General features: G+C 36.1%; 1 protein-coding gene across 1 annotated transcript; it reads right to left on the bottom strand.

The window, feature by feature from the left end:
• Window positions 1–8,949: 8,949 nt before the first annotated feature.
• Window positions 8,950–10,480, bottom strand: LOC128856762 (uncharacterized). Its single transcript, XM_054092077.1, has 2 exons — window positions 9,516–10,480; window positions 8,950–9,430 (listed from the first exon to the last, which is right to left on the bottom strand). The coding sequence occupies exons 1-2, from the start codon at window positions 10,394–10,396 to the stop codon at window positions 9,400–9,402; spliced, it is 912 nt and encodes a 303-aa protein (XP_053948052.1). The 5' UTR covers window positions 10,397–10,480; the 3' UTR covers window positions 8,950–9,399.
• Window positions 10,481–11,641: the final 1,161 nt, after the last annotated feature.

Below are 11,641 nucleotides of genomic sequence, written 5' to 3'. Positions count from 1 at the left end.
ACTCATCAGCAACTAAAACAAAAACAGAGGCATTACTTTTTAATAACTTCTTGAAGAGAAATGTGCATTTACGAGGCATGCACTGAGGGGCAGCGGTAAACATGGGTGTGCCGTTACAAAAGTGTTTTTGTTTTGAGTGATCGACGTAATTATTCAGCCGAACTTGCGCTTTGGAAGTGTTTGAATGTGTCAGTTCACGTAGATTCTGGCTAGTAAAGAGCCATGATGGAAAAAATAATGAGCGCAATCTTTTTTCTATCATTCTTGGTAAAGAGCCATATGTATGTAGGTACATACACACATATACATACGTATATATGGGCAGACATTTGCCAATAAAGACAAATATTAAAGTCAGCTGACCGTGTGACCTTTACAAAGCTTTTTAAGAAGAGTTGGTGGGGATCAACTGATGTCCATAAAGCCAAATGACCACACCTTGCCGAAGAGCAAAGAGGAAATGTAGAAGGCAATATGAATAAATTGCATCCCTAAAGCTAATGTTGCCAATGTGCCGACCAGTTGGGTATATTTTGCTATCTATAAGGCCAATAACGCGAACCAAACCAATATGTGGCTCATCTACAAATGCCCTAAACTACTAAAATGGCGCGCTCAGTCGCCTGATGTCAACATAATCGAGCATGTTAGGAAGCATATTGAAGAAATAAAACATTTAGTTTTTCGGAACCCAAACGAACTTAAAGAGGCTCTGGAAACCGAATGGTGCAATACTAAAGCCAGACACATTTGAAAACTTATCAGAATCAATCAGCAGACAGAGTGGAAGCGAAGACGAAGCCGAAGAGGAAGAGGAAAAACAGTGCAGTAGTAAACATATGAAAGTGATCACAGTGCAAACGAAGACGAGGACCAAGATGAAGACGTTGCGTAAGCGGTCAGCTTGAAACTGTCCGATACTGTTTTCAAAGACGAACCGCCTGCTGTAGTTAATTGTTTACATTTCATTTAATTGTTTGCAACTGTGAAATAAACGCGAGTTAATTTGGATGGTCACTCAGGCACGGATAACAAAGTTAAGGTCGTCCGCAATGCGCGTGCAAGGTCGAATTCAGAAAGGCTGACTAACTCGAGTATATCATACATATCTTATTTACCTGCTGAAAATTCTCATCCTTAACTTAAGACTACAAACAATTTACAATAATCCGAAGATCGGCGGATCTTCCTGGAAACCATCCACAATCTTGATCCCATATACATATGTATAATATATCTGTATATTCCAAGAAAAAAATTGATTGCTACCTGACTATCTTAGAAATTGGATTGCTAAACAACTGGCAGGTACTGAAGCTTTGGGTACTTCTTTAATATCAGCCTAAGTAACGTTATTTAATTAATATATTTATGCCTCATATGACTAGTCTCAGCCTCTGTTGCTCTTCTAAGGTACTTCTCAGGTACTACAAAATACAAAACCTTAATAAACTCTTTCTACCTGGCCATGGTTAAGTATAAAGTTTTTCCGAGAATCTAATGACTAAAAAAAAAATAAGCATGAGCATCTGCACAAAGATGAGTAATTATCGAGAAGATACCACCCTTAAGTTTCAATGAAACTTGGGTATATACATATGTACATTTTTGTGTACCTAAGTATATCTGTATGTATGTATACAAATAATCTATACACACACTCACATAGTATGCATAAACGTATAGATATGTGCAGGCACACCCAGCGAGAGAAAATGCCAATCGCATGCACGTTTCTAAAGAAAATTGACCTTATCATCGTTAGCGATTAAATCTTCGTTTCAAAGTAACCAACAAAAGAATACATACACATTCTCCATACGAAAACAAAAAAAACTGGTACGGGTTTTCCATCGAAATTAAAATTTAATACACTTTAAGACTTCTGCTAAATATTTCGGAAAAAAATTTAAGACTTGCGTGAGCTGTTCGAGTTTTTTATGATGATAGAAGAGTTTAACAGTAAAGGATCTTATTTTAATTTATTATAAAAAAACGCAATATTTATTAGTTTATTATTTATTTGTTACAACACTGATTGATATAGTAAAAGAAGTCTGAACAGCACTGTTTTCAATTTAAAGTCTTTTATTAAAAGAAAATTTCATTCTTAGCATTTTCGTTATGTCTGGGAACTAATTATTATGGTAAACAATTCTAGTGACAAATCATTGGTAACAACTAAAACGTAAAAAAAATTGAACCTGCAAAGAAAATGTCAATGCACTTGTTAATTGGTAAACAATTCAGTAAATTAAATAAAAATTATAAAAGTGTGAACCAAAACAATGTGTTGGCGCGTGTACGGAAAATTTGGGAGGCGATTATTTATAAGAAAAAAATAGGGTGGTACTATATTAAATTGGTTAGTGTTATGTAGAGATTCAGTGTCACTATAACATTTAACCTTAAAAATCTGCATAAGAATGTTTAAAGAATTTTATCAGCAGAATCAATCAATCAACTGAATTTATCAACAGAAGATATTTGCGAAAATAAATTCATGAATATATTAATTTTCCAAGAAATAGACTTAACCGAAGATGTGGAAAGGGTGAGAAAATACTTTTGCGAAGGTATGTACCTTACAAGTCCAAATTGTGAGGATTTGGCTGAGTTACTCAAGTTTTCTTTAAACCTATTGTCCAAAAAAATAAAAATAAAATCGAGTAATTCTCTCGGAATCAAAAAGTCTATTACATTCGAAGATTCGATTTTTACGATTCCGTAAAAATATTAGATATATCCTATGATCAAAAAGTACCGGGAATGTACTTGGGGGAACCGGTCTATATTTTTTTCTTATGTTGGTAGGACTGTAAGACACATATCTGTGCACTTTTTAGAGTCAACGGATCATTAGTGTCTGCCTGGCCGGCCGGAAATGTGGGCAAACAATTCTTGGATTTTGCATGATATGCTGGATTATTTGACCAAACAAAACCAACCAAGTAAATAACATCGTACAAGCACCGTATTCACCTGAAATGGACCCGTGCGACCTCTTTTTGTTTCCCAAATTGAAGTTACCACTTCGTGGAAGGAGATTTCAGTCGATAGAGGAGATCACAGAGAATCACGGCTACCAGGGGTGCATGGAGGGCTGGGTTAAACCTTGGCATACGTGTGTTGCTTCAGACGGGTCATATTTTGAAGGAGATAAAATAAATTTGCCTGAAATTCAACTCTGTTTTGTTTTATTTACACATTCCCGGTACTTTCTGATCATAGGGTATGTACGTGGGCCGGGCTGATTTGAAAGTAGTTCAAAAATACCTTTACTTTGATTCCCTTGATAAAATTTTTCAAAATTTTTATGCAGACCGATCAAACTTTTTTTTGTGCTATTATTCGAATGGCGGGATAAAAATCCACAAATTGCCAGGCTCAGGAAAGCGTAGAAAAGATGGAGCTCTGTGCTTTGCAACTGTCTTTTAAACTTAAACTCTTCTTTATATGAAGTTACTTTTGGGAAAAATATTTTTGAAAGCTATTTTTATTTATAAAAAACTCGATGTTTGGAGGTAATTTGAGTTCGGTCCAGCTCACGTAAATCTTAAAAGGTAATGGATTTTATAATTTCGATAGAAAAACCGACACTCAATTTGGTAATGCATCCTAAAACACACACATATGAACATACAAAAATTGATTAAGGATAACGCATACACATACATATACATATGCACGTACTTTGATCGTCTTGAATTCGTAGTTGATTTTGACCAGAAACCATTCAACATAATCCACCGCCGAATATCCACTATACCAACAAATAAGCAAGAACAGCAACAACAATTTTAACAATCAAGCCCTTTGGGTATTCACCAGCGCATTCTCGTGCATACAGTGGCACAAATTCGTTTAAAAGTGTAACTGCTCTTGATGTGCAGAAACGAAAATACATAAATAAAGGTGCGTTTAAGCTAATACAACATAAAGGGTGGCGCATTGGAATATTTATACTTTTTGTAAAGTTCAGCTGGTGTACCTCAAGGCAGTATTAACACATAGACGATCTACCAGCTTCTGAAGAAACAGTAGACGGAACGTTCGCGGATGATGCTGCCGTACTCACAGTTGACTCCCACCCCATATGACCTCCCAAATACTCCAGAAAAACTTGATAAAATAATTCATTGTGTGAAAGATGAAGCAAAATCTTCCCAAGCCAGTCACTAAATCGAAAAACTTGCCCATCCTCGCCCATACTAGCGTCACAAAATATCTCGGCATGCATCTTGATAGCAAACTTTCATGGAAAAGCCATATTTTCACCAAACCGAAGGCTCTAGGCATAGAACTCAGAAGCCTATATTGGTTACTACATCGAAATTTTCATGTTTCTATCGAAAGTAAGCTCTCACAGAAGTTTTTGCCATCCTGAAACTCCATCCAGTAGCCGAATGGACAATCGAGAGGAGATGGAGCGGAAAACAGATTGGAGTTTTCAGTGACAGTCAGGCTGCACTGAAGGTCCTGGAGAACGCGAAGCAAATCTCAAAGTTTGTTTAAGAATGTAAGAAGAAGCTTAATTCTGTCTGAAAACAAAACAAGCTTGTACTTATATGGGTTCCAGGTGTTCAAGGAAACGAAATTGCCGATGAATTGGCCAACCGTGGATCAGCGGTCCCCCACAAGGGCCAGAGCTAATAATCTGAATCAGTTTCGCAGGTATCATAAATTGGATCAGCGGTTATGTAGGCAATCTACATAAAGAGCGATGGTCCGGTCTAGAACGCTGCAGAACTGCAAAGTGTTTTGTGACAAGTCTGAACAGAAAACTGTCAAACTTTGTACTAAAACTTGGAAGGAAAGACGTTCGATTGATGGTCGGTATTATTACAGGACACAACCCCGTGGAGTCAGCATATGACCACCATTGGAATCATTGAGGACTCAGTGTGCCTGTCGTGCTTGGAGGAGGCGGATAGCACTGCGCACTTTCTCTGTGAGTGTCCTGCCTTTGCTAGAGCACGGCTACGAGTTTTGGGTTCCGATGTCGTGAGAATGAGTAATATTCCTTCTCTAAAACTAGAGGGTATCTACAGATTTGCTAAAGAATCTGGAACACAGGACTAACTATCTCTATCTCTGTCTCTATTCTTTCCTATCTCTTTCTCTGATACATTTCTCCTTCCCTGCTTGACTATCTACCCTCTTTTCAGAGCTCTAAATACAATGGGCTTTTCAGCCTGAGTGTTTTAGGAGCCACCAAATTTCCTGGTGCCCCTTGGCTCCACCTTTTCAAATTTCAAATTCAAGCTCTTCCTTTACTCAGCTATCTTGAAACCGATTCCTCAGAAGATTTCAAAACGCCCCTTAATATTCATCAAATGCACAAATTCATCGTGATCTCAAAGTGTCCACAATAATTGAAGAAATAAAAAAATATGCCACATCAACAACACTCGACTCCAATCGCATTCAAAGCCTCTTGCCACAGAAATAATTGCAAATCAAATACACAGACTCAAAATATTCAAATCAGTATGACCTGTTGGCCATTGCATGAGAGAGAGCTCTCGTGATTGGAAGCCTGCTACATTGTCCTGCTGGAGCACGCCCATTTTTCTTGCCTAAAAGTAATAAGAGCGTCTGCTAAAACTTTTTTGTAAATAGCCAAGTTAATTTTTGGGTGAGCAGAACAAATCTGAGGCCTCGAGTTGCATAATAAAAAATGAAAGCACGACCGAAAAAGCCTCCAAATGCAGTTTTTTCTTGATTTCCACTTCCCTTCGCTTATGCTTCCTCTTCTATTCGTTTGTTTTATTTCTGTGCGTAGGGATGGTGCGATCTGGTATTCTAACATTCGTGCAATAATGAAAAGTGTCTTCATTACCATAACAATAACAACAACACTACTGAAAAGTGCCTTCTTACCAAAACAATAACAACAACAGTAATGATAAGTGCACTCACTATTTCGACAATAACAACAACAATAAGAATTTTATTGTAAATACGAACCTTTGCATTAATGGATCAATTTTATGTATCGAAAGTTGCCAAATGCAAAAGATTTTCTTTTTAATTTAATAAACTCTGATATAAATAAAGTGCGTATATCGAATATGCACCACTGTATGTAGATATGTTTACTAATATCATATATTTGTATGTACGCAGTATTTAAGAACGCATGAAAACTGTACCCCATTTGGTATTTTGTGTATTCTCGGTATATTGTCATCGCATTCACTCCGTTTGGGGCTGCATCTGGCTCGCTAACGGACTACCAGTGAACTCGGATTGGAATTTTGAAATACACAGGCATTGATAGATACTAACCTCACTTGCATACATACAAATATATAAATGTATACTGCAATAGACGGGCAGACTTATCAAATAAAAAAAGTTTTATATACAAAATATGCGCACCCATACAAGCGCAGTTTCTCTTAGGAGGAAGTTACTTGTTAAAGTTTCATATGAAACATCGCTAAAATTTTTAAGTTCGTCCTTTTTTGTTTTGGTTAAACCCTAGATTAATAACCCCGCTGAGATGGACCGTGTAAAAAATATCTACTTCTAAAAATCGAGTCGCAAAAAAAAACAGATACGTTTTTCTGCACGAATTATAAAAGATGGTGTATCTTCTGACTTCTAACAAAATATTTTAGCCCAACTCCGAGTTTATTCTTGTTAAGTTAAGCTTTTAGCACCAGGGGTAAGTCATTTCGTCAGCAAGTAGGCTGGGCCATAGACTATTGCGGCATAGAAGGGGAATCTTATACAAAATGTGCCAAAAATATTTCTGGTCCAGTAAACGCTGAAAGCAGACCGAAATGCAAACGCAACCTTCTGAGCTTTATATCAAAGCAAATAATCCAAGCTGGTCCATGAAATAAGGAAGCTCTTCTGAGCTTTGTATCAAAGCAAATAATCCAAGCTGTTCCAACGCATGAACTAAGGAAGTTAGAAACAAATTTAGGGGATTCAAAGAAGTGTGTTTTATGGACGAGCGATGTGAAAACTCAAGCTGAAGAAACCAAAATCTCTTTAAACATTTCATTAACTCTTCCCTAAGAGATCTCCACTTGCTTACCAAATAAGAGCGATAAATTTGATTGAAAAAAGTCCGAGCAGTTTGGAGACTAATAAAACGATTCTGCTCAAGCAGTGAAAAGCGAGGCTCAGCTACACATTATATTTATATGCCCTAAGAGTGGCAGCTGTCTAGGAATACACACATACATACAAAAGAAGAACACACGCCTGCACGAAACTGCAATGAAAAAATTGAGCGTTTTTTGAATACAAAAAGAAACAACAACAACAAGGAGAATACGTACATTTGTAAATAAAAAAAAGAACAACAACAATGACAGCAATAAAAGAACAGCCATCCGAAGCTGCTGCGCTGCTGCGATGGACGTAAGCAAAGTTCAAACTACCGCCGGAGCTGCAGTAAAAACACTCTCTGCAGGGAAAAATAGACCAAACAATTCGGCTTCTATCTTGTTTTTATGCCAGTAAGTGGTATTTTTAACACGGCCGTGTCTTACGAAATTGTTCGGCCATGCATCAGCAACATATCAGTTTATGCTAGCTGAAAAAGAAATAAGTCCAATTTGTTTCTAAAATATGCAAATTTAGACCAGTTAAAATAAAAAAATAAAAACAATCATTCCATTTCGTTCCATCATTTTAAAATATTTTATTTCATATTTAAAGTGGATACAGATTTTTTTTTCTTAAAACTAAATGAAAGTTTTATTTCGGGGGCAGTAGGTTATTAGCCTAAGGCTCCTATCCTCGCGATGAGATTGCCACCTTGAATTTAGCTTGCGGGATCAGGTATTTGTTGCCAGCCGCTCGTTACGAGCCAGACGCTGGTTTCAGCCGCTTATATAAGGCAGACGCTGCTTAGTTTCTGGTTTTGGTCCGAGAGTGGTATTTTATTTCCCACCTGCCCTGCATATCTGCCGAGCTTTCTCCTATCCGCCACCCGGGGATGCGTCTGATGGGAGACTAGAAACTCCACACGGAGATGGCTTGGCCATACCCTATGGAAAGGTGGCACTGAAATCAGCAGACAAGCGCTGGACTGGAACCCCCAAAGACAGCGCAGAAGAGGCAGACCTAGGGGCTCTTGGCGACTCTGCATCGAAGAGGAATACAAAGCCGTGGGCAAAACAATGACCTGGTAGCAAGTGAAAAATATATCCGGGAATCGCATAAAATGGAAAAATTTTGCTTTGGCCCTATGCTCCGCAACGAAGACGAAGGAATTATGATGATGATGATGATGAAATGATAGTTTCAGATACTGTAATTAATTGAGCATTAAGAAATAGACTACAAATGACTGTAAATACTAAAAAAATTAAAACAAATCCTTAAATAAAAATCGGCGCTATTGGTTGCTCATAATCGGCGCTTAAGCAACCAATAAAATAGTTCACTTTAGGAACATAAATAAAATTAATGCTAGTTGGATTTCGGATTCATATTTTATATTCCCTGTTGTTGCGAGGAATTTTCTGCGAAAACCTGTTTTTTATTTATTGAAATATTTCTCCTCACTGCATTTCCGGTTCATCGGCATCTGATAGCAGTATATGATGAATAAAATGGGAGAGGTACTAAATTCTGCTTTTCAAAATTCTTTTGGATGAAAATTCTGTAAAAATCAAATAAAAAATTGTGTCCAGCCTAAATTCTTTTGGTTCAATATTCTGTATTTAAAATTCTGTATGATCAAAATGATGGGGAACTGAAATTCTGTATATGTATTAAAATTCTGGAATCAAAATTATTTTCGATCAAAATGCTGTAAAAATATAACCAAATAAGCAGATAACCTGATAAGCACATTTATTTTATGAATAATGGAATTCTGATTTTATAGAAACAATGGTATATATACATACGTCAATTAAAAAAAATTAAAAAATTTATTCAAAACAAAAGTTATTACATTATAATGGCGAAACAATTATTATATTATTAAATTTCTAGCAATTCGCTTTAGAAAAGAAACATGCCTTAATATAAGCCTTTTTTTGTTATTCTTTTAATTCTGTTGTTTGCTTTTACAGCCTTCTTCGTTTGACTAATTTTGTGACCATTTTGAATTTTAGATCATTAATTAGTTTGTTCAACCCTGAGTTTCGTTTCCCAACAATAACTTTTAGCCGACGATGCCAAGCCTCAATACTGTTTTGCGTTCTGGGGAAAGCGATATTGGACTCATCGTGCACTGACCAAAATTTTGGCGGGTATTTTGGCTGGGAGTTGTCTCGAGCTATGTAATTTCTTTCAAACCACGAGCAAAACTGTTTTGTATCTTCGTCTTCAAGAGTACTATAAAATTGATTATAGTATCTACTCAGAGACTTCGTCGTGAGGCAAAAAAGCCAGAGCTTTTAACATTCTAATATGTAAGGAAAACTATGAATCATTTCCATATTTCTGAACCAATCTGCAAACAAAAAAAATTAAATATTCAGTACTTTATGGTAGTTGGGATGAAATTGTTCAGTATATCAATATATTACACAATATACCTTTCTTTTTGTATTTTACGCCAAATTATTTGACTAAAATGAAAGAAGCATCCTTGCAATCTCGTATCGGGAAAATATTTTTTGGCAGCCGATATAATACCTATCTCAAAGTCACTAAGGATTCGTTTTGGATTTAATTGTATGCCATATCCTCGAGCAAATTCAATGAGCTCAATGAAAAACGTTTCATAGCTGGTAAGTGATTTTCTGCTCATAATGCAGAATACGAGAGGTATTATTTGCCCTTCAACCCGACCATGTATGGAAAAGAGTTGTCGCATAAATGTAGGCACCACATCGAAAGTGCCATCCATGATCCAACAGTCGCTTTCATCAAGCAATTGCAATGATGATTTAGTTCCACATATAATCATACATTCATTGTGGAAATATTTTTCTGACAAAATAAAAATTTCATTTTCCAAAACATACAAACTTAATGGAATATCTATTTCTTCTATCGAATTTGGTTCACGAAGTCCTACTTTCGCTTTTTTTATCCTGTTAATTTTTTGCTTTTGAACACTTTTTGTGGGTAAATAGTCACGGCTTACGGAAACGGTCTCAACAACAGATTTCTGGATTATTTGGCTAGTAGTCAGCAAGCTTGATTTCGCCAACTTGTTCACCAAATTATTAGCTTTTACGACATTTACCTCATCTGGAAACGGTTCATGGGAGTGATTCTTTGAATACTTCGTAATCGTATGCACATTTTCAATAAGTGTTGTAACAAGACGCGAACGACATTTCTTTTGTATTCTTTTAGAACAGGCCCAATTATATGTTTTTTTTTGTAGATCGCTCCAAAAAAAAAAAAATATGTGAACACCCCGCATATCTTTACTTTTATTAGACTTAACATGAGAGACTTTCGCCATATTAAGCACAGTCAATATTTATTTATACAAAAACTTTTATTATTTCTTTAAATTTGTAATTTCCCCAAACTTGATTCATGCACGTTGGCCAGCCACTATCGATAGAACTAATCGAAACTCTCTTTGTAAACTTATTTGACCTGCTGTAAACGAGAAGCAAAAACAAAAGACCGCTGGGTTTCGTCCTGTCGTTGTCGTATTGTGTTTCTATAAATTTTACAACAAAAAAACGTATAATGAAAGAATGGGAATTGATTAAAACAGTTAGGTATTTGAACAAAGTATACAGAAAATATTGCAATTATTCTACAATATTTTTTAGTACGGTTGCTCGAATTTCATTGACATTGTTTCTGAAGCTACAAATACATACAAACATATGTACATTTGCTTTATGTAAATCTGTTTTGATAATATAGGAAACCATACGGGTCAAGACAAGTCATGTATTGGCAGTATTTTGTTTTGCAAAACTCTATATTGAAAAATCGGAAGAGCATATGGAAAAATAAAAAAGTGCGCACTTTTTTTATTTATCCATATGCTCTTCCGATTTTTCAATACAGAATTTTGCAATGCAGAATTTTAACAATACATAATTTTGATTTACAAAATTTAAAATTACAGTGTTCCGCAATACAGAATTTTAACATTACAGAATTTTGCATTACAGATTTTTGAATACAGAATATTGAATACAGAATTTTAAATACAAAATTTTGAACCAAAATCATATTGTACCCAACCCGAATAAAATGGCTTCGGGTGTTTGCGAAAAAAAATTTAGTTGTCGCAATGAATTAAATGAACAGGGTGCATACGGTATTTGACGACATGCATAAAAATGTCTATAATTTCCCGAAAGCATCATTTTTCGTTTTGCTCTTTTTGAGCTAAGACAAGGAGCACTACAACTTAACTCAAGAAGTGAAGAGGCGTGCGGTTATTATCGCTATATGCGCAAATCACATCAATTTATAAATCTCTCATTTTCTTAAGTGCGCCCGTTCATTCGGAATCGTTCATGCAGAATCTGTTGCAAAACTCAAAAAAGGTCGAGGAACATTTTGACACTGCCCGATCTGTAGAATTCAACACGTGCAAGCGATCATTGGCGAGGACCTTTGCCAGCGAGCTTAATTTTTCTGACGCCTTATTCGTCGAGTTGTGCATGAAGATCTCCGGTGTAAATCCTACGTTGTGCGCAGAAGAGAGTTTATGTGGGAGCAAAAAGAAGAACGGCGA

The sequence above is a fragment of the Anastrepha ludens genome, chromosome 3, assembly GCF_028408465.1.
Source record: "Anastrepha ludens isolate Willacy chromosome 3, idAnaLude1.1, whole genome shotgun sequence".
In the NCBI taxonomy this organism is placed as follows: domain Eukaryota; kingdom Metazoa; phylum Arthropoda; class Insecta; order Diptera; family Tephritidae; genus Anastrepha; species Anastrepha ludens.
The sequence above is the reverse complement of the archived record's forward strand: the minus strand, read 5'-3'. Positions and strand labels throughout refer to the sequence as shown.

What these genes read in the sequence shown, in the direction of transcription:
- LOC128856762 (XM_054092077.1), bottom strand. Translation starts at nt 10,396, where the DNA reads ATGGCGAAAGTCTCTCATGTTAAGTCTAATAAAAGTAAAGATATGCGG. An exon ending in CGTAAAATACAAAAAGAAAG is followed by an intron (nt 9,431 to 9,515) that starts GTATATTGTGTA and finishes TTTTGTTTGCAG; the next exon opens with ATTGGTTCAGAAATATGGAA.